Source organism: Netta rufina, assembly GCF_964035555.1.
Source record: "Netta rufina genome assembly, chromosome: 2".
Classification (NCBI taxonomy): domain Eukaryota; kingdom Metazoa; phylum Chordata; class Aves; order Anseriformes; family Anatidae; genus Netta; species Netta rufina.
Genome location: NC_140124.1, coordinates 34480860 through 34504391, shown reverse-complemented (window position 1 = coordinate 34504391; position 23532 = coordinate 34480860). Strand labels below are relative to the sequence as shown.

The 23532-nt window shown below is 41.2% G+C and overlaps 1 protein-coding gene across 1 annotated transcript in view; it reads left to right on the top strand.

Moving 5' to 3' along the window:
- Positions 1 to 7588: 7588 nt before the first annotated feature.
- The window catches only part of GSDME (gasdermin E), a gene marked incomplete at its 3' end in the record, with an annotated part of 34316 nt that continues 18372 nt past the window's right edge, over positions 7589 to 23532 (top strand). The window contains exons 1-5 of the mRNA XM_084281598.1: positions 7589 to 7629; positions 11809 to 12039; positions 13136 to 13328; positions 18995 to 19166; positions 20172 to 20292. Coding sequence (XP_084137724.1) covers positions 11829 to 12039; positions 13136 to 13328; positions 18995 to 19166; positions 20172 to 20292 — 697 coding nt within the window. The 5' untranslated portion in view covers positions 7589 to 7629; positions 11809 to 11828. The remainder of the gene's footprint in view (positions 7630 to 11808; positions 12040 to 13135; positions 13329 to 18994; positions 19167 to 20171; positions 20293 to 23532) is intronic.

The window sequence follows — 23532 nt, the reverse complement described above, 5'->3', positions numbered from 1 at the left end:
TTTCAATTGTGAGAGAACAGGCCGGCACATTGTCTTGTAGGTGATATTTTTTTCCAGCATAATGACTATACATGTAATTGTGGTCTATACATGTAATTGTGATATAACAAATAGCATCAATATCCACACAACTAGCAGCCCACACATTTTGGAGCTGCTTGCCAGCCCTTGTTACTTGTTTTGAAAAGAACTGTTTTCTTCTCGCCCTGCTTCATTTTAGAGCAGGAAAATGAGTATGTTCTTCGCCTACTGTCTGAATTATCATCCCTGTGCAAAACAGGGTGTGTTTTTTTTTTTCCTTTGGACCTCCATTGCCATCTACAGCAGATGATGCAGATGGTCCCTGGCAGCTCCTGCCCCAGATGCTCTGGGGAGCATGGCCTCGCAGCTCCTCTGGACATTCTGGTTTCTTTGCCATTTGCAATCATCTCCTCAGTGCATCTGCTTCTTGTGTGAGCCATGGCCTGCTTCAGAGCTCTCAAAACCAATTTCTCTGTTTCCATCTCTGTAAGTACTGAAAAAAATGCACTTACTTTATTCTTCTGGAAAGACTCCTTTCAATTTGTGCCGGAACAGGAATTCCAGTCATAGTTCAGTTCTGAAAGAGAGACTGAGCTGACAACACGTAGTGAGAATGGAGGTCACAGAGCTGTAAAATAATTGGGAAATACAACAAAGGAACCTCAAAAACCAAAAGGGAGACACAAAAATTTGTTTTAAATCACAATGAAGCTATTGCTAGAAATGTTGCAGGAGATGAAAACACCCATCTGGTGTTATTCAATGAAATATTAATGTTAGCTTCGGAACATTTTGCAAGGTTTGACTACGGCTGTGCTCCAGTTCTGTATCAACGGAACACAAACACCAGCCGGCCTGCTGTCTTGGGAGGAACTGCAGTCCTCTGTGGGTTCTTTGGAAAATTGTGCAAATAATTTGCTCCCATAGTTGGATAACTGTGAAGGTGTTTGTGCATACACACACATCCTTTCAGAGCATGTAAGAGCACGCGTGTCAACCAGGAGAAAAGCTGGGAGTTGATCGAGGATATTTCCCTGTTACAGACAACTGCAGTCATAGACTCTTCCCTGTGGATCCATTAGCTCCTCTTGGTTTGCTAATGTTGTCCTACACTGTCCATGTTTTCTTTAGACATGCATTCCTTAGTTCCTCCACCCCCTGTAGCCTGTAGTTTGCCTGTAAGTAACAAAATCAATATGAACTGCAATAATTTTAGGATCATATTTTTATTGATCTGAAAATGTACCAGTAGAACAATGAATTGAGATATAATTTATTAAATCAATTTTATATTATGCAATCACTTACAGTCAGCTGTACCTAGCTGCCATTCCTACTAGGTGCTGTGCAACTGTCCTTTAAATACTGCGATGTGCTATACAGTTGCATGTCAAAGAACCCTGCCAAAGTGCTTACACTCTGCAAGGTCTATGTGCAGCAATAAAAAGATGTAGGGCTTTATGTTTTGTAGGCTCAATGACAGATGTCCTCTACTTGCAACATTTTTAAGAAGGCATCCTAATATTTCTTACTTTAATACAATCGGTCATTTAACTTTAAAGGTCCTTTTCCAACTGCTCAAAAGCCAAAGCTGTAAAAAAGGAAGAAAGTTAAGAAACAAAGAGATAATTTTAAGATTAATCAAATTAAAGAGCAATAAAATATTTTTAGATTTAATTTCTCATGTCTTTCTTAGACTTTTCTAGTTTAATGTAGAATTATATGCTTTTAAAAGAACTGTGTTTACATAGGACTTACATAAAAGTTTGGGGCTTTTACACAACAGTTCAGTAGCCATTCCTTTTGGTTAGTTTATGATGAAGTTCTGCTGCTGAATAGCTTGAACAATACCACAGCCAGATGGTCTTCGATAAAACATTAATGAGGCCAGATGGTTCATAATAAACTATTATGGAAAAAGAATCCTGAGACACGCAAAAAAATGTTATCTATCCCTATGTCTTCATTTACCATTATCATAAAAGAAACAAAGTTCTGTAGCTGCCATCTAATCTACATTTTAAAGTTAGGAGCATTTAGTTTGTGCAGCTTCATGCAAACTGCCTTCCATGTTATTGTTGGAAGCATCATTAGATGACTCCTTTGGTAACCACAATATGTTAGACGTGAACCTAGCCTAACTTTTCTTACAATTTCCTAAAATTATGGGAAAATCATCAAATGATCACAAGGTTTTCACTGGATGATCTTTGTACAGTTACAGCCACCCTAAAATACAGTCATAGAAGAGAGAAGTTTTTTTTTTCAGTGACAGAGGTGAGTCCTGTGCCAGATATTTTCTACAGAAAGGTAAACGTAGCACCATTTCTCTCTATGCTGATAATACTCCAGACATCGAGAGCTGAGTTACACCGAACATGTCTGTCTGTCTGACTCTTCTGTGTGTCTCTGTGTGGCACTCTCCAGTTGCTCCTTTCATGGCACTACAAGATCCACTACTGAAACCCTTTTTTCCCCGTACTGTTCCATAAAAGCAGCAGAGATGCACCTGACAATGAAATAGATCACCTCTAAGTTGTGGCCAAACTCATCTCCTGGACAAAATCTTCGAATGTTTAAAGATGCTGCCTTCCCACCGCCTTCCTGAAGAACTTAATGAGCAGAAGCTCACATAAAGGGGTGGAGAAATGCAGCAGAAAGGCTTTCTGGCTACTCTGAGCTCTCACGGTACCTTCTGGCTTACTGTGCCCTCCCACAGGCCTCCACGAAGCACGATTCAGTAACTTATTGTTAAGCCTGTCACTGAGTGCTGGTGCTTTGGAAGGGGCTGATGACAGCCGAACCAGTGGGACAGCGAGAAGGCTGATGTTTGCAGCAAGAAATGTCTCTCAGCACTGAACGTGAAATGTGAATGTGAATGAAGGTGAAAACTGGAGAACATCCCACCAAAACAGCAGATGAGTCATAACGTAAAATACAAATGAGGCTGGTTAGTTAATTTGAAATAAACAAACAAACCTGTTCAGATTTTTATTCCTGCAAAAGGGAATGAACAGGAAAAAAAAAGGAGTTCATTCTTTTCGTGGTGATTTGGCATATGATGCTGGACACCTTTAAAAAGATTTGCATCACCAAGTGTCCTTGTTTTTTTTTTTTTTGTTTGTTTGTTTTTTGTTTTTTGTAAATAATTTCACACTTCCTTTTCTGCGTTTTCTCCACAGAGCTGAAGCCAACAGGCCCTTCTGTAGCCAGTACGAGGGGTTAAATAAAGCCTGGCATGCAACAACAGAGAGCTCTGGACAACCTCCTGACATTTCAATAGGATGAATTTTAGTATGCAGTCTCTTGCTGCTGCAGCCTAAAACGACTCCATGATGGCTACAAGGACCATTAGATGGACAATATACCATTAGTATGGCTCTTAATGCCAACCCTGTGAAAGCATTTTAAAAAGTTTTTAAGCTGAGGAGACAAAAACCAACTATTTAAGAAAATCCCCTTTGCAGACAATTTTAGACTAACACCCTATGCTAATGTCAATGACTGGAAAATATAAGAACCCATTATGCCATTACACACACACTGAAAAAAAGTAAATCTAATAAATAGTGCTTATAGGGTGCAGACTTCTGTAACTGGTAGGAATAACCATTTTGCAATGCTGACACCTGGTGGTGCTCAATGATTTCTTAGTCTCATGTCTGAGGAATTTCACAGAGATATTTAAAGAGCATGCAGCTATTCTGCTTTTTTCCTTTCAGCCTACTAGCTGCTGTGTCATACGGGTGACTACTTACAGGTGTTATATATAGAGTGGTAATTCGTGTCGAGAAGATGGTTGATATTAGTAAAGAAGGGGGAGATGTGGGAGTGTGGCCATGGGGGTCAGAAAGCCCCGTGGTTGATGATAACATCAGACTGTTAACGATGAGGCCATCAGGGATGTAAAAGAGTTTAGAGGGAACAAAGAAGGGTGATTCAGGAGACTCCATGCAGTCTCGGGTTTCTTGTTCTCCAGCCATTAAGGCATGGAAGTTTCTGGGCGTTTGCTGTTGTTGTTATTTGCAAAGTTGTTTGACCAATGAAAAGTTGTTTTGAAAAGAACTGCTGTGGAGAGAAGGGTATAAGAGGGGAGCCTGCCCTCCAGATAAAAAAAGGCAACACGATATAATGAAGTTATGTCATCAATGAAGAAGCAGAAAGAAGGAATGAAAAGGAACAGGCTAGCAGAATGGAGACCAGGATGGGAACAGACACGTTGATCACCTCATGAAGATGGGTTCGGCCAAACTCAGCAAACTGCTCAGAGAAGCTCGTACAGAAAGTCACTGGAAACAGGCGCACTGGAGCTGGAGAGAAGCTCGAGCTGAGAAGCAGAGCCGAGCACACAACTGCCCCTCGCTGGTAAGCAATTGCGCATTATGGGGAATCATACGTCCTTAGAAACAAAGACTGTCCTGGTAACCTTACAGCTTATTCTCCTTATTAACAATCGGACAGATTATGAGCCTGAAATACGGGACCAAACTGAGGTCAAGGTGTGGGACTCTGCAACTAAAAACAACAAGGTTGCAGTGGAATTGCTCGGCACCTGGCGAGCAATCTCTGAGGCCTTAAAGAGCCCTGTGGGGCCAAAATCACAAACGTGTGGTTTACCAGACAGTGAGGGAGCTGCGGGCTCCTTTACTGATCCGACTGCTACACCATCGTCCCCCCTAACGCTGCTGACATCGAAGGCTTTTGCTGTTCCGCCCCCTGTTGACCTGAATGTGCCTTTTGACCCAGGCCCTTTTGGCCTTGAAAAGGAGATGGATATGTTTTTCTTCGATCTGGGAAGAACGGGATACATAAGGCCCAAAGACCGAGTTGCTTGACAACTTAAAGCAAGATATATTGTTCAAAAGAAATGGAAAATGGAGACTGTTAAGTCATGGAACTTAAAGGATTGTTTGTTACCTTTTCTGATTGTATAGGCGTACTCGGGTTCAGTATGTAAAAGCAACGTTCTGTATATTTAGAATGTTTGATGTTCATGTGTGCGTGTTGGTGGAGCGTAGACTTCCTGCACACCCAGCGCTGTTTACTTGCCTTTTATACCTTTTATAAATATTCTTTTATAAATATTACTAAATTCAGATTGAGTTGAGACTTCATTTATAACACAGGTGATGTGTATTATTCATTTTTTAAATTATGGTTGTGAAGTTCTTGTGTAATTTTTCTGTCCCACTTTACTTACTTAACTAAGATAGCCAAGTCTTGCCTGTTTCCAAAGGCAGTTTGTCACGCAGGCAAAACTTTCTGGTTTTCTCCTTCTGCACGTTCTACAAGAGGATCTAAAGCAGAAGGACCTTCTAATGCAGAAGTGATGCACTTCATGTTTTGGCTCCACAGATTCACATCTGTGTGGCAGACAGATCCCAGTGCAGACTACACTCGCATGTATTTTTCTGGTATTATATTCTCCCTGCTGACTTCCCAGTTAGTCATGAAACTAGTGTGCTGCAAGTTTTGGCTGTGCAGTATACCTGAAGAGCATTTTCATGAAGACTGAGGGTTCAAGGCATGTGTTCAATTCTAAATGTGTCCCATTTGCAGCCAGTTTTGATATCAGCCTTTGAAACTTTTAGATTAACTGCTGCCTGGCCCCAAAAGTGTCTGTTAATGCCCAGACTAGGTTCTGTCTCTTCTAATTAATGTAAAGTATCTTAAAACTATCTTATGCTGGCTTGTGTCTATCTTGAAAAGATGGAAATTTCCTTGGTGCAGGCACCCCTTACTTGGTGCACACCAAACCACCAGTAACATCCTTAAACTGACTGGCAAGTTTCACTGTTTTAGTTTCCTCCCTCCCCAGAGAACATTTCCATGGCAATGTGGTTCAGTGCCACTTCCTGGCGTGATTTCTCAAAATCTGCTTTAGCAGGCACTTGCATTGGAAATGAATGACACGTTGCCACTCCACGGGTAAGCACGTGATTACTGATGAAATGTGCTGCTACTAGCCACTGCAGGAGATTATGACTGGAGCTAGTGATCCTGCAACTCGGTGCTGATCCTAGAAAGAGATCTCCTGAGGACTTGAAGGTACTTTTTCTCATGATGAGGCTCTAAGAGCAGGTTTATTTTTATTTCTATTAGCCCATAGAAGCCTAAGAAGAAAAATCTATTTATCATTGATTTACTGAGGGCGTCACTTAGGAGAAACAGAAAGGGATGACAGACTAATATCTGCTAAAATTAACTGGAAGTTTTGGATAATTTATGTAGTTATCAGAATGGATAACTACTTGTACAATATACATTAACTGTTACCTCTCGCTTAGGACTGTTAATTTAAGGGCATCCAGCTTTCAACTTTTCTTCCATAGGCCAGGCTTTACTCCATTAAGATATGGTGATTCAACATGTGTGACTATCCCCCCTAGTCCCAAATGCTCTCTCTTTGACCTAAAAGCGAAGGACCTGGCTTGTGGCATGGTTCACTTGAAAAATATTTCCTTAATGCTCAGTAAATATCTTGAAGAACTACTCCTTATGTTTCCATCAATTTCTTCCTGGGCCAGTCCTATCATAAAGCACCCAAGTTCTATTATTCTGGTGTTGCCTTGCTTTCAGAGAGGTGAGCTATAGTCACAGAGCTCACTGTATTACACTACACTTCATAAACCTGTCTACCACACTCCATTGACCGCATTTCTCATTTTGCAGTGCTGTTCAAGGCCTGAACCAGACTGAGAAGAAGAAAACTTGTCTTGGGAACTCCCATTTGGACTGGGGCTTTGACTGGACTCCAGCCATGCCTACAGCATTGACCTCAATGTTGCAAATCTGCAGCTGCATACGCGGCAGGGGCATTGCCTCCAGCAGATTTCATATACAAGCTGCTGATCCTCTGACTGTCAGTGATCCCAGTCAGGTTTGAGAGGACATCTCAGGAATTTTGTATGTAATTATGTCATAAAATGCCATCATCTGGCAGTTCTCAGGGAAAAGCTGCCTTTGTTATGTGACTGGAAGTAACCCAGCAAAATGAACTGTCGCCTCCTGTGGCTGAGCTGACAGGAAAATCAAACCAAATCCACCTCAGCCCCTGTCAGGGCCATGCCACCACACAGGGGTCCCTGCTGCACAGACACCCCCAGCACCAGGGCTCAGCAGGCAGAGCCCACCACGACCAGCAGCCCAGACCCCAGCGCAGCTGCCCTTCAACCCCTGAGGAAAGTGAGAGGCACAGACATCCCCGAGGAAGGCGATGGAGCCAGGGACTCTGTGGAAGCTGTTTTGGGGCTTCACTGGCAAACAACAGCCCCCTCAGGGTGCCAGACCCCGCAGCCATGTGCTGGACGGCGGCCGCTGAGCCATAAAATGGCGGCGGCGCTCGGTCCCGCCTCACCCCCGCGTCCCGGGGCGCGGGCACCCGGGCGGGGCTTTGCTCCCCCTCGCCTTGCCTCACCCCGCTACGGTGCCGCCTGTGCTTGCGGTGCTTCGCCCATGCTCACGGTGCCTCGGAGCTGACCAGAAGCCCCCCTGCTCCCAGTGCTGCCCCAGGCTCCCCTCGGGGCATCGCCCTCTGCGCCTTGCATCACATCGGGGCGCGGCGCGGTACATCCCCGGGGCGCGGCAGCGGGGATCAGCAGGGCAGCCGTGAGTACCGGGGTGGGCCCAGGGAGGCGGAGGGGCTGGCGGTGCCAGCAGTGCCCCTACTGAGCCCTCTTCTCCCCGCCAGGGGGCTGGAGGAGTGGGGCTGTAGTGGGGTCCACAGCCTGCGTCCAAGCCCCGCTGCCCCATATGCGCGGGGCCACCCCTGTCAGCACCGCTGTGGCAGCCTCGGGGAGAAGCCAGGGTCTGGCTTCCCTTCCGTGCCTGCCCGTGTGTCACCCAGCTGCTTTAAGGAAGAAAAAAAACCCAAAGCCCAAACCGCAAACCCTAGAGGTTGAATCAGTGCAAATCACGCGTGGCACGTCAGCATCGGAGGGGAAGCGCAGCCCTTGGGTGCCCGCTGCAGCTGCTTCAGTGCCAGGCTTGGTGAGGGCGGCACATGGCTGCATGCCCACACGAAGCGCCTCATCCCTTAGGGCCGGCATCCCCAGGTGTGCAGCTGTGGGGTGCTGTGAGACGAGGCTCCCCAAAATGGGACCTCACGGGATGGTGGCATCTGTCCCTGGGGTGAGGGCACCATGGTCCTTGTGGTTGGACATGTTAAATCCAGGGTAGGTTGTGTGGCACCAAGTCATCAGAGGCACGTGCTGGAAGATCCTCAAGGCTTAGAAGAGAGAGCTTGTGAGCTTTTGTGGCTTTTTGTTTAAATATAACTTGCCTGGAAAGCAGGCAAAAATAAGGCTTTGTAATAAAATGCACGTACTGCTTGTCATCTCTTGCTGACTTCAGGAGCCGTTCAGGACAAGCTCTGACTTGGTTAGAATTCAGAGGGTGACACATGGTAAAGTTAAAAGTCTGGCAGCTCTTCTGACTGCATGCCTACTGCTTGGGCCTCTTCGGTCTGTGAGTTGTCCTTAGCATGCCTTTACGACAAAAGGTGACCTGTTTGGTAGTCCACTCGCTTCCCAGGTTGCCTGTGGACTGTGCCTGGTGTTCTGGGTAATCTTACATTGGATGGAAAAAAGATGTTGGTTTGGGGGGGTTTATTGGTATGTTTTGTAAAGTGCATGTGTATACAGAATGTCAGAAATATTGGGCAGCTGTTCAGAACTTGCTCTTCTGTGCTGAGAAAGGTAAAATCTGATTATTCATTAAATGTGTTTTCAGATTTAATGATCTACTATATCGAGTTATGGAGCTGTGATAAATGAAAGCAGGGTAAGGTTTGTTTCTTTAAATAATTGGTAAAGTTGCTATAAATATCATGTAAATATCTTTACATGATCTCATCCTGTTCATTGAATAATCTGCCCATAGCCCAGGTTCAGGCTAATTTAAAATTTTTTGGTAGGCGAGGAAGCTACTCCTCCATCCTTTTCTGCTTTCACACCTAACTATCAATCTGCAAGAGTGAATTCACTCTGACAGGCTTTTCCTACCAGCTTTGATACCTTCCTTTGTAATTCTCACAAACCAAGCATGGTTCTAACAAAGCTTTTCAGAGCAAGAAACAGCAAAAGGAGAGTTTTCTTAATGCTGTGTCTGTAACAACTCTGTGAGCATTTGGTCAGGATGCCCTCGATCCTGGTAGTTGCATTAACTCCCAGTACTCTGTCTTTTTGTGAACAAGTGAAACAAGATACTTGGGTGCATTTTATAATGAACATTAAAGGCACAATACCCAAAGAAATGTAATTTGGATAGAATATTATTATGGTACTGCTGCACCAGCAAATACACTCATTGCAAAGACATTCCCAACGCAGTGATGTGTAGGAGATGTTGATATTGTCATCCTGATTGTAAAGACAATACTAGGTATCCTACCTCGTAAGTTTCTGCAGTTTTCATGTGCACTCTGTGGTCTTTCTCAGATATTCTTTTTACCCATCAAAAGCCTGGTAACTGTTTGTGAAGTCAAACCACCATGAATCAGAAAGGAGTCTTATAAAATGTAGTGAGTGTGGAACAGAAAGACAAATCACAACAACATTTTTTTTTTTTTTTTCTTCTCCAATATCTCTTCTCATAAGCTCCTTAGAATTAGGGGGCCTTTTCCATTTAAGACCGTATGCCCACGTGAGTCTATTGTGTAGAAATGGGATCAGAGTGAATGAGCAATCAATCATATAAAGCACAGAAATGCTTGAAGAAAGGGAACAGCAGCTAATGCAGGGCAAATTGTGATGATGGTCCCCTCCATTACAAATCAGTCATCTGGTTAGTTGTGAAATATAAAGTCATATAAAAGAAGTCCCCAAACCCTCAACCCTCGCTGTTTTCTTTCTTTTTTTTTTTTTTTTTTTTTTTTTCTCTGCTGCAGTAGAGCTACATTGCTTAGTAAAACTACGTTACACTGAGATTAAAATGGGGGAAATTTATGGAGAAGAAACATAAGAATGCAAAAATCAAACTTGGTTTAGAGCCTAGGAAAAGGTAAGGGAAAAAGAAAGTCAGTGGAAATACTCCTAGTGTGTATAGCTGGGACTGTGCTGTGAGTTTGTTGCAGCCTCTTTTTATAATGAAATCCACAGTAGACTTGAGTAAAATGTTAGGAGACTGACATTGTTCCAGTCCTTTCCCTCAAAATGTTATTGGGAAATGCCCTTTACTTGTTTATGTGGAGAACTAAGAGTGGGCAATGGGGGTTTCATAGGAAGCTTAACATGAATTGGTAAATACTGTGTGAAATATTATCTGAAATGGGATTTGGGGAAAGCTAAGCTTCCATCTGCAAAGAAAGGTTTTCTTCTCTCCTCCACCTGATACTAAAACATGACGCCTGTATTCCAACTGCTAGTATATTGGTTTGCCATTTTCCCTCAGTTGTGAATGGTCATTGCAATATTTTTTTGGTTGTTTGAAATCTGTCTTAGCTAATTCTGGCCTGTGTTTGTAATGGACAAGTCTAACTAATCTCTTTGGAGCAGGACAGGTGATTAATTAATGAAAAACATGTGGGTAACCTATTTTAAAGAAACAAAATGGGCAGCTAGGACATCTTAGGCTCATAGTTGAACTTTACACTGTCAGCTGGAGGGTTCAAAGGAATGCTGCCAAATGTAAAAAAAAAAAAAAAAAAAAAAAAAAAAAAAAAAAAAAAGTAGAAATACCAGGTAAAACAGCTGGAAAAAAATCTGATGAGACTAAAAAAAGTTTTTTAGATTTGCATGTTTAGCACTTCTGAATGGTCATTTTTACCATGTTTTCTGTGAGTTAAGTCAACTTTCTTGTTAATAGAGCAAAATGCAGTGGTTGGGGTAAGGGAAACCTTACGCAAGAAGAGATGCCAGTATTTTTAATTTTAAGACAAATTTAAGAGCTAGAATAAGATAATGTAAGTAAGCTGTTTAGCAGATATGAATAACAGTTGCAAGCAACATATTTTATTTAGCTGTAGTTACTCTAATGGGAACCAGAAAATTGGAAAACACTGGAGGTAAAAGGTTCAGAATGGAAAAAAAGGAAACAGGACTTTCCAGGGGCGGAGTTCAGAAAGAAAACTTAGTCACAAAGCTGCCAGTATAAAAAGCAATATTTGTTGCTTTTTATAAAGGAATTTTTACTATCCCTGTATGTGTTAACACACTTAAAACAATCAAGATAATCTGTATGAATAATATTCAATTACCTTCTATGGAATAAGACAATTTTATGTTAGGTAATAAATGAAGAAATCGGTTGAGAGGCATTAATCCTCTGCCACTGCACCTGTGTTCTTCTGATCCTCAGAAGTCTCCTCAGGGTGTTCATTACTGGATACTTTTTCTTAGAACTTCAGGTAGGTTATGTAAGGTTTTTTTTGTTTGTTTGTTTTCCTCCGTAGCAAATGAATTATCCATGGGTGTTCTTTGAAGGAATTGTTCAGCTGTAGATTTTAATATTTCCTTTCTCACATATCTTGCTGTCTTCACTATCCGTGTGCTCATGAATTTCATGATTATTGTAATGTTTAAGCCTTCCATATCGTGTTTGCAGTGCATTGTTCTTATTCACTGTTGCTTACTTAAAATTTAAACTAAAATTGTTTCATCTGTTACTGTGAAAACTTTTTTACTTTGAGGGAAGTTGCTTGAAGTGTCATGATTCCCAGCTCAGAGTGGCAAAGATGGGGTGAAAACACTAACTGTTCCTATATTAATACTGTGCAGAACTTCTTAAAGTGAAAATGTAAATATTTGTACTTTCCTGTTGTAGTTCTGAAAAATAGATTTATTCTTGCAGGCTCTAAACGATTCTCCAAGATGTTTGCAAAAGCAACAAAGAATTTTGTGAGAGAAACAGACAGTGGAGGTGACTTAATCCCTGTCTCTCACTTGAATGCCTCGGACAAGCTGCAGCTTCTCAGCTTGGTTACAAAGAGGAAGACATTCTGGTGCTGGCAGAAGCCCAAGTATCATTTCTTGACAGTCTCCTTGAGTGATGTGCTTACAGAAGACAAACCTATAAAACCAGGTAAAGCCCTACTCAGGCAGTACTGTTATTGTACACAAAAAGTGTGTGAAGCTGAATCTTTTTTTTTTTGTTATTCTCAGTCACGTTACCAGGGGGCTCTTTTCAGAGGAATGCTCTGAAGTATTTTCAATCCTTAGGAATGAGATGGCTGCATCTTTTTCTCACTTGACTGTTCATTTAGCTAGAATAATACTAGGAAACATTTAAAAAAATGTTTAGATGGACTACTGCAACTGAGTGCTGATAGCTGTCGAGCCACACAGTGCTGCTGTGTTGTGCTGTGTGTGGCCTCAGGAGCTCCACTAGAGTATTTTGGGGAGTTTTCAGTATGTGACAGTAGCATGAAACTCTGCAGTGCTCCAGGTAAAAAAGCACTGAACCAACTGTTCTGCTGGTGGTAGCAGACCAGAAAATGCTTGCAGGTGTTACCACGGCTTCTTTTCTTCTTGCACAGACAGTTAAAAAACACTTATCCTTGTATTTATTTCTCCATCCAGTGCTAAACAGGTAATGGTCTGGAATCCTGTATTTCTGGGCATGACATAATTCTGAATATAGATAAACAGATAAGTACTTATGCGTAGATTTTAATTGTAGCTAGCTCAGAAAATAAGCTGATTCTGAGTCTGTTCTCTGGTTTATTGACATAAGAGATTGAGAGTTTGATTTAAGCCAATTAGATGTTTCCACTGGTTTTCAGTGAGCTTTGGGACAGGGTTATGATGAGATATGTCAAGATAATGGAAAAATATTAAACCTATTATAGGCAGATCTACTTCATAGTTCTCCCTTGTTCCTGAAGTTAATTTCTGTCATGCTTCTTAAGTCTTCCGTAGCATCTGAGCTCAGCATTTCATTCACCAGATGTTTTCCTAAAATGGCAAAACGTAGACGATAGCTGAGCAAAGACGATAAAAATATGGAGGAAGCAAAAGTTGCAGAGCTGTGAACTTCCCTATTTACCTGTTAAGTACTGTTCTTGCCTTCGTTAACATCAACTGTTTGTGTTTTCTGTTAGTTCTTGTTTTTCTAATGACTTCAGGACTGTTTCAGCATTTGTCTTCATGGGTAGAAATTACTTTTATTCTTTTCCTAGTGATTGTGGAGTCTGACTTCGCAAAATACATGGGGAAATTTGAAGACTTCGTTCAAGGAAGTATTGAAACTTCATTTGGAAAGATCAGCCTGGGAGCTGGAGGGAAGGGCTACGTGGAAAGCCAGTCCTCCTTTGGAAACCTGAGGAAGCAGGAAATTGACTTGCAGCAGCTTATGAAAGATGTCAAGGACAGGTATGCTTCAAACACGGGCGTTGCAATGGCCAAGAAAGATTTAGTCTGGAATAAATGTGTGAACCAGACCTGCAAAATCTATGTGCATCTAGTGTCAAAAAAATAACATCAGTCAAGATTTAGAATTTTGTTTCTAAGACTAGATAGGGTGCTACAGAAGAATATGCTAGAATAACTTCTATTTAGAACAATGAGCTTTCACTTGGTTTTCTGGAGTGTGATCTGCTCTGTTCAAATAAATAATCTTCCTGTAGAAAATCAGATTTACCTCAACATATTTTGGGGTTATAATCCTGAATGCAACTAAATACTTACAATTATTTTCTACACTCAGAAGAAGATTATGTAAGTATATATGACTGTAAATAAGTTGCTTGCTGAAACACATTTTTTTGGTGTAAGGACCTGAAAGGTGCCACTGAATTGCTCGCATGATAGACTAGGAAACAGGCTGAGATGCTGACATCTGATGAAGAAGATATTCATATACACAGTCCCACAGGACTGTTAAGTGGGTCTGGCAGTGATATAGTCCAGTTTAATGTGTGTGTGTGTGCTGTTATGCAAGGAGCTAGTTTTTGGTTCATGGAGTAGATGCTCAGAGCTTATTTAAAGCTTGTGACGCAAATGGTGTAATTGATAGAGTGAGTGGCTTTTGTTGGGTCACTGAAAGTGATGAGGCTAGCAGAATTTTAATTTTATTATTTTTTCTTCAGCATAATTCTGAGGCTTACTGGAAATTGTGGCACTTCCTTACAAATAAAATGCTAGTCACTAATTCATAAATATTCTATGATTTGTGAGAGAACTCATCCATGGGTTCTAGCTTTCGTCTCCTTCATGGAGCATCATGTGGAACTCAGGCATTCAGCATGCAGGAGTGTTGTTGCCTAGAAGTTAGTGATTTGGGATGCAAAGTGTTAAGGTACTAAGAGGATGTTTACTGGTCAGTCCTTTTGGGATGAGGGTCAGCTAAGTGCTCTTGATTTCATCTAATTACATACGTTGCTTGTGCTTGTTATAGAAATAATAAAACCATAATTGCTCTAAATCAAATTGCAATTGAAAGTGTTCTTATATTAGGCTGTTAAATTAAAGTTAGAGATAAATAACAGAAAGCACACCCAAAAATGTCAAAGCTGATACATGTTGTGTACTGTCGTGTGAGTCTTCAGGGTTCAGAAAGCTGGAAGTGCTGAGTGGCAGCAAATTGGTTTCTTGTCAGTTCTCAGGTGAACCTTAAAAAGGATAATTCTGCTGATCCTTAATTAGATTCCAGATGCTGCATTGGCTCTCCTTTTCAGAAAAGGGATGACAGCTGAAGGATGTAGGATGAGATCCCTCCTGATTTGCAAAAGCAGTGTCACTTTGCATACAGAACACACTTATTAACATAATATGCAACAGAAAAATAAATGGTCCCTCTAGGTTTATGAGCTTCACATATTTTATGACACATTATTCTTGCTTTTTGTATTACTTTGTGCCTGCTAGTTCAGAGTACTGAAAAATACTGATTTTAGGGCAGAGTCCTATGCTTTAAACTAGTGGTTTATCTAGTGAGTGGCATCCCTGCCCACAGCAGGGGGCAGGAGTTCCATGATTTTTAAGGTCCCTTCCAACCCGAGCCATTCTGTGGTTCCTGTTTTCAATGTCTTGGCCATTCTTGAAGTCTCACTCCGATGCAGATGTTTTATTTATTCTTTATAACAACTTAAGCATTTATGAGTATGATGAGACGAACATTCATCATTTTTCTACCAAATGTGCCACGTGAGCAATTCAAAGTTGCAGCATGTTGGGAGACAGCATTAAGTAAAATCAATTGTGTGTCTGTGATTTAAAACATCAGGAGGATGCTGAATAGAAAATAGAGAAGCTGTCTGTCACTTGCACTCTCACAAGTCTTTGGTATTCTTGAGGAAGTTGTTCTACAAAGTAATTGCCAGGTTATTCTGTGGGGAAAATTGTGAAATGCCATCAATAAGCTGATGTAGCAGATACTTTGTTCTGGTACGACAGTAAAAAGTGGGTCAGAGAGGTTACATTTGAAACAGGTTAACAACAGAAGTGCGTCTGTGCTTCTTGTGCAGTGCCTGAGCGAGGGCTGATAAATTTTACTCTGGCACTGTTTTAGAGGTCTTTATTTGAGAAGGAACAAAGCTGGGTAAAGGCTGATGCCATGCAACAAGCAGCGTTTGGCTGGGAGACATCAGCCTACTGTCGCATGTTACAAACGAAGTGGAGAAGACTGAACAAGCAGAGGATTTCTGGAAAAGCAGTTGAGAGATGTTTTGAAGACAGGCATGTGGATATTGGGGAAGAAGTTGTGTTTGGAGGTTTGAGAGCAGGCCACCCATGTCTGGGCAGCTGGGTGGGGAGGTGTGTTGAGCTGGCGTGGCCCTGTGCAGGACAGAAAAGGTTCTTCACTTGCATGGATAGCTTGGACTGGGAGGGTTTGAGCAGGCAGGCAACAGAGCTGACTGCACTGTGATGACAGCACCCACAGCTGAAACAGTTCCTGTAGGCAGCTGTAGTGAATCGGTCAGCGTGTTGCTGTGAGGGTTGTGGGACACAGTACTGAGAAGCCTGGGCAGGGTTTGGTGGCAGGACAGTCCTGGCCTTGTTCTGCTGTGAATAGTCTGGCCAGAGACCTGCCCTGCAGGGAAGACCCTCAGTCTCGGCTGTGGGTTTTAGAAGAACAAGCATTAAGCAGTGACAGCCAGGTGTTGTCTGTACTTCTCTTGCCTTCCGTTGGTTTCTCCCTTTCTTCTTTTTTTTCCTGCTTCTGATCTGCAGCAAATTGCCTTTGTGCCTGTTTCTTCTCCACTCCTTTCCTCATGCAAGAAGAAGAAGTTTGATTAATAGTGATGGAAGCCTTTGCATTGTAGGGTAGTGGAAGCATTAAATCCAATCAGATGTAAAGAGTGAGAGGAGAACTCGGATTCTTTTCTGCTCGTGTTTGACCTGTGGAGCTTCCAGCATAGCAAATCATTGGCCTCAGGAAGGTTGTTTAAGAAGAACAAGCTATCAAACGGAAAACCATCATTCTTATCTTTTAATTGATCTATATTTATCCAGTTTTATACTGTGTGCATTGATAATAGCAAACCAACATCTCATTTTACTTGATAGTGTTTTCTTCTGTGTACTTCAGCTTCTCAAGTGGGGAGAGAGTGCAGTAACAGCACAGGTCACACCAGGCTGCTGAGCGCTCCTGCACAATAGATGGTGAAAGATGGGAAGAGTGGGGGTTGCAGAGCAGAAATAATAGCTTTGAAAAGTGACCTGCTTAAAGAAAATTTGCTTCCATGTGCCTGCATGCCTGTGTTCTCAGGGGTTTAACTCAGCCATCTCGCTCATCTTGCTGTGCTTGGTATTGAGAGAGCTGTGGTGGCAAATGAGTTCAGTCCTTGCAAAAGTACACCCGTAGATTCAGCAGCCATTGCCCTGCAATATTTTAGGCTTAGCTTCGACTGTCAAACTTTAACCCTGTGGCATTTTGTCCTTGATGCCTCTTTTCAAGGATAATTTAGATAAGCCAGGTATTTGTTTTACCTCGTGTTGCCTCCTGTTTGAGTCACTGTCCTGTGCTTTCTGGCGAGAAGCGCAGAGCGTTTTTTTCCGTCGGCTGTGCTGTGACACCCGTGATGTGCCCGCGCACAAAACACCAGGGCCCAAGGCACTTCAGGGCAGAAAGCTCAGTGCCAGAAGTCTGGAGGAGAGCATTTAAAGAAAAGGCTAACTGTTCATAAGGGTGTGTGGCTTTAAACTCTCCATCCTGTACTCCCTAAACCCAGTGGGGAGAGGCATTTCTGCTGAACTTCAGAGCCAGGAGCGTAAGGGGATCTGAGCCAGTCCCACCTCAGAATGCTGTAGAAGGAAATGGAAGAGAAAGTCTCTGAATTATTGTGGTTATTCATTTGGATAGGATTAAATCAGGCTTTGATATCCCTTTTATGTTAATGTACATTCAGAAACTTCAAACCTGCTAAATCTGTGGCTTTCTGCCTTTGTTTTGTTTCTTTTGCTCTTACTCACAAGTTTGTCACCCTCTAAAGCAGGCAAAAAATATGGCATAGGAAAGCAACTGACAAATTGCTTTTGTACTTCTTCATTATATTTCTTCACTTGTGGCTTCTTGGGTCGTATGTTAGAACTTCAAGTTGTCTGTGACTTAATTTATATTTTCGGGGTGCTCAGCCCACCTCTTCAGAATCATAAATAAATACCGTGAAGGATATGATAGGCTTGGTGGTCTTCTATAAGATGCGCTGATAATTAATAGCTCCAGTTTGGCAGACACTTCTGAGAGCAGCGGTGTTTGTGATAGCCTGACATTTCTTCAATCTTTCTTAATCCAAAGATTCATTGCATTCCAAGCATAAAGCATGGCTTTGCACCACACGAAAAGAAAAGTTGTATTAATAATCTCAGGAATGTTTGGGGGTGATTTTCTAGTGGCTGCTGCATTGCTTCAGAGGTATTTTCTTTCCCTTGTTTAAACAATCAACTTTAAGGTTTCCAGACAGTTCATTCCAACTGATTGAACTTTCATATAAGCATGTAACTCTCCAGAGATCAAAAATTGCCTGAGGATATTTTTAATTTAATAAAGAGCCAAGCTGACTTCAGACTTATACAGACTGCATAAATCCAAAACTCCAGAATCTAATAAATCTAAACCCTTTTAATTAAAAGTGGAGATATCTTGATTTAAATAAAGTAGAATCAGAACACATCTTTCCATCGTATTTTTGGGGAATTGCCATTTAGCCCCATGAAAAGCCATTTACAGTAAAATAGAGAAGAAAAGACTTCAGCCAGGGGTAGCAATGTTTTAATCTTCCAGATATCTTGCAAGAGATGCCTGTTCTTAGGAAATACGACATCCAACGTGAGGACCTCTCCAGTGGGTATATTGCAAAAGTATAACATAATTGACACATTTTAATCAGTCAAATACAGTTAAGTTGCTGTAACTTATCAGAAAGGCTGTTAACACCCCAGAAGACAGGGTAGTAAATTTTGTTTTCTGTTCTTAGAAAATAATTTTCTCTTATAGTTTCTGGGACGTTTTCTTTCTTCTGCGTATTCTAAAAAATACCTTATTGGAGAACAACTTCAGCAACATTTAAAGAAATGCTGAATTATGTTATGTAGCAGGGATGATTTTGTCCCTCTCAAAGTAATATTTTCTTTTGACAACGACAGTCCCAGTCATTAATTTTAAATCATGAGGTCATACAGTTAATTAACACAGGAGTTCATAGTGGGTGGTGTTTTTTATAGGAACTTTTTTTAATTCCCACATCCATGAAATCTTTTGTCTCCCACCTCTGAAGTATGTGGTCAATGCTGATCCTCTCAACCAGGCTAGGGTTTAAGTGAAGACCAGAACAGGCCTATAGCAAACTGTGAGAGTTGGCTTCAAGCTGTCCCTCTCAGCCTTCATCCCTCAAGGAAAAACTGGTGACTCAGAATTTGGAGCAAGAATCTTCTTGCATGTTATGTGCTTGCATGTTTTTTTTGTGTGTGTGGTAAGGATTTTGAACGATTTTTTTTTTTTCTGAGTAAAAATTGCAGATTAAAAGTCTTCAAACAATTAAGAATATGTCTTTTCTATGTCCTAGCAGTTTTGTTAATGGTGTCTCTTCTTGTTTCAGAATGATAAATATGAACAGTAGTTTACTGCAACAAGTAATAGAAAGAAAACGTGAAGTACTGTGCATCTTGAGAGAGAAGATAGTAACAACTCAAAAGTGCACGATAGCTGAACATATCCAGACAGAAGAAAAAATCAGTGGTCTGCTGGGATGCAGTACAAAAACCGTAAAGGTAAAAGATACTAAAAGATCTGTATGGAATAGAATAATTGTCTAGTTAAACCTGCAGTTTATCTGTGAAGAAACTCTGATTTCTCTGTGCCAAATAGACTTCAGAGTATTTTTCGTTTTTCCCTACCATGTTAAACTCAATTTTAAGAAATCACTGCATTACTTCATTGTGAAACTTCAGAAATACAAACTGCCTTTCCTGTTGCTGCACTGGCAAAAGGTGTCATCTTTTAGTGTGAGCCTGGAATGGGATTTCAATCAATATTGTAGCATTATGATTCAGTTCCTTGAGATTCCTGCCTACAGCAGACCATAAACCACCAATTCAGTGAAAGCTGAAGAGCAGAAAGCATTTGATGAGGCAAATTCAGTTGAAAAGCCAATCATTTATCAAAAATGTTTGCAGTGAGTTTTAATGCTTCTTGAGAAGCTGCTTGTTTTCTATCATGGGAGTAGAGATTAACTGCGTAGTGAGGACATCTGAAAAATTGCTAGTGAATTGAGAGGGAATTACCAAAGTCAAAACATGTGCTCATCCTGCATAATTTTTTTCAAAGCTTCAGATGAATCACTTTTGTGTACAGGGAGTCTCCAGTGGCAGACACCTGGAGTTCAACAACCATCTCTGCAAGTGCCATTGTCCTGGTACCAGTCCCCAGTTGGGCAAAAAGGGTGTCAGGATAGAAGAGGGTAGGGCAGGATACTGAAGTGGGTGCCACTTTCGTAGCAACAGAGTTTCTGATTCACATGGCAAAAGCTGCACCTGAAGGTCAACTTTGTATTTGAACAGGGTAGCTGAGAGTTTGGGAGCTGCTCTCGGCACTTCAGTGCTTTTACCTCACTGCTCGTTTTGTGCTTCTTTCAGATGTTAGATATTAGATGTGCTTTAGTTAGACATAATAGAGTAAAGTATGTTCTTTCTCTGTGTTTTTTTTTCCCTTACTCAATTTTGTGTTTAAGCTACACAACAGTTAAATCGAATAAACAGTGAATAAATGTCTCCTAGGTTTCAGTGAGTGACAGTGTAAGTACAGCGAAGGATACTAGTGTGATCCTTGAGATTCCTCCTGCAACCACCATTGCCTATGGTGTGATTGAACTCTTCATAAAGTGCAATGGCCAGTTTGGTAAGTATAAAGTTCATTTTCTGTGACACACCATTCAGATGTGAAAAGAATTGTTGTGCAATGGTTTTTCATTCCCCTCCATCAACAAAGGTGTTGATGTTGTATAGTCTCTATTGCCTTGATAGTTACTTGTGTTGTGAAATGTAGCACTTCTGAGGTAGTAATGCTTTTTCATCTGTTTGCATAAGTTATAGGCTCATAGAATAATTGAGGTTTCAGGAGTCCACAGGAGGTCATCTGACCCCAGGCAGGGCCAATTTTCAAAGTCTGATCCAAGTTCAATGTTAGATCAACTTGTTTGTAATCCGTGTCTGTTCAAGTTTGGAATGTCTCCAGAGATGGAGATTCCATAACCCCTCTGGGCAGCCTGTTCTTATGCTTGACCACTATCATGATGATTTTTTTTTTCTCCTTAATCTTTAATGGGATTTTTCCTTTGTTTAAGTTCTCTCTTGCCTGTTCATCCTGTCATCGTACAGAACAGCCTGCCTCTTCCTGCTGCAGGTAGCCATAAGGTCCTCCCTTAGCTGTATTTTCTTGAGGCTGAACAAACCCATTCTCTGAGCCTCTTCTCATACATGACATTCTCCAGCCCGCAGCAGTCTTGGTGGCTCTTTGCCTTCTACTGGCCATTCTCCCAAATGCCAAAATGAAGAATGACTTTCATCAATCTCCTACTACAATCTCCTAGTTCTTGCTAGTACAGCTCTGTACACAACGAACCTCAAGCAGCAAGAGCACTCAGGTGATCCTCATGAATCTGTTGTCCAGGTCTTTTTCTGCAATTTTACTTCTACCTAGCGACCCTTGGCCTGTGCTGTTCTCTTCACTGTACATATTAGCAGGGACAGTGAACTGGATCCAAATGTACAGTCAACTAGGGATGTTTAGGCCGCAGCTATGCTAAGAAAAGAATTACTCATAGAGCATAGGACTAGAATTTAAACTCTTTTGTCTCATTTACACTTTCTTGTATAGATTTTTCTCTGAATAGTTGCAGAAATGTCCTTACTGTGTTTTCTGGCTGTGGCTTTGCTTTATTTCAGGTCAAATACTTTCAGATGTCAATTTTGAAAATACATTGAAATGGGCTTGGGGAGGAGAAAAGGTAGTAACTCTCCTCTGCAATATCACCTGTTTTTTCTTTCTTCCCTGTCCTCAGATAAACTCCCTAACTTAAAGAAGGTTTCAGGGGATGTTATGCAAGAATGCAGGGAAATCGGATGGGCTGCGTAGGGCTGGAAGTCAGAAAAGAGTGATGTAGAAAGAAACAAGATACAATTGAAGTACATTTGGGATTTGAACCCAGGATGTGCTTGATTTGGCTAAGAAATACAGAAAATAATCTCCATCATTCTCTGTCAATTGACTTCTGATATTAAGGAAGCATACTGGTTCAGGAAAATACATAAATACCACATAACCTGAAAAAAAATAAATCTAAAATGTGAACACACTTCACATATATAGTGAACACAGAGATACACTAGAGGGCATTGACTTCATGGTCGTAATAGAACTGTAATTCAAGGAAATCAGGTGCAATTAAAGCTATTTGACTGTGTAGGCGTATAGCCGATAGCCTGCTTACATGATTTCTAGATGGAAATTCCTATGTCTTGCTAGCTGATAATAAACACATGGTTGTTGTTAATGTTCTGTATTTTTCTGCTCTTTTTTCATTTGTTTTTCTACTTCTTTTCACATTTCGTGTCACGTCTTTTAAGCTTCAGAAACAACATGACTTGTTTCATGTTTAGTCTCAAACAATGCATGTCTTGCCTCATTTTTTCAATTTGTACTATCTTCCTTTAACTCAGTGCCATTGACAAGGTTAAGTGGAGGAAATAGCATCAAAGTTAAGGACTTTCCAGCAAGAATAAGTACAGTGGAGCCTAGCTTTCAACTTCTTAATGTCTGAGCAATGGTAGATGTCTGTTTATGGAAGTAAAAATAGCCTTTGAAGTTAAAGCTGGAGACTTATGTAGTCCTTTCTCATAGGACTGAAAGTGGCCAATAGCAGGTGTAACATAACAGGATTCTCGACACAGATAATTATGGAATAAGGTGCATGTACATTTTCTTGTTCCTTTTTCTTTGCTGCTGGCAGTCAGAGCTAGAGTTGCTCGGTAAGGAGGAATGGTACATAAACCTTCTCAAAAATGTCCTGGCTAACGTGACTGCACATAAAGTCGGATCTTATTTCAATTTCTTTACCACATTTTCCTATAATCATTCTGTGAGTATGTGATTTCTACAGGCTAATTTTCCACTACATGTAAAAGCTGTTCCCATTAAAGGCTTTGTAGTTTTACCTCTCTTCATTTCACTGCAAATCCCCTCCTTCCTTTATAAAACAGGATGCATATAGTAGCACTGGGCTGACCTGCTTTGTTCTGTTCACTGCATGTGTGACATGCTTCCTCCTAAACACCTATAAATTAAACAGCCCTCATCTTTACAGTGTCTCAGTGCAAAGGAATATCGTTGTCTCTGACCGTTTCTGATTGTTTTTATTGATCATTTCTGTATTTCTTCCATTTTTGTTAATGTTTCTGAGTAACTGACAGGATCTGACTGTGCTAGTGGAGGTTTGTCATGGATGAATGTAAGAGAATTCAATAGAAAAAATACTACAGGAGTTTGTATGTTCTTTCATTCATTTATTTTCCCTTCTAAGAGCCTGATAAAATTAATCTTACAAGAGACGTTAACAGTCCTGTAAATGCAGAACTTTTCAGAGTCCTACATTTTCCTCTGAGCTGAGTCCTGTTACGAGCTTTCACAGCAGGTCTGTATACTTCTCTCATGATGCTGTGTATTGATTTCCCTTATAATCATCACTCTGCCTTTGGAGGGCAGGTAGTTTATTAGCACTATCTTCCCCCTTCGGGATTCATGTGAAAGCCTTGTCATTATCCACGAAAGTTACGCGAGCATGGTGGCATAGTGGTGCCTTTGCTGTCCTGAGTTGTGTTGCTTTAGGAAGTTCTTTAATTTGGGCTAATCGCTTTCTGCTCCTCTGTAGCTTGCTCTTCTCTCTGAAGGGTTATGCAGGCATAAAGGTCTCTTTCTTTCTCTGTGGCAGAGATTTCTTTGTCTGCTCTCCCTTTGAAAAAGCTTTTTGCTGATGGAGTGCTCTCCATGCTTTCTCATCTGCTTTGAATGTCCTTAATTTGGTGAGACAGACTGTAACAACTGCAGGAAGGTTATATTTAGGTTTTGTGCCTGGTACATGTG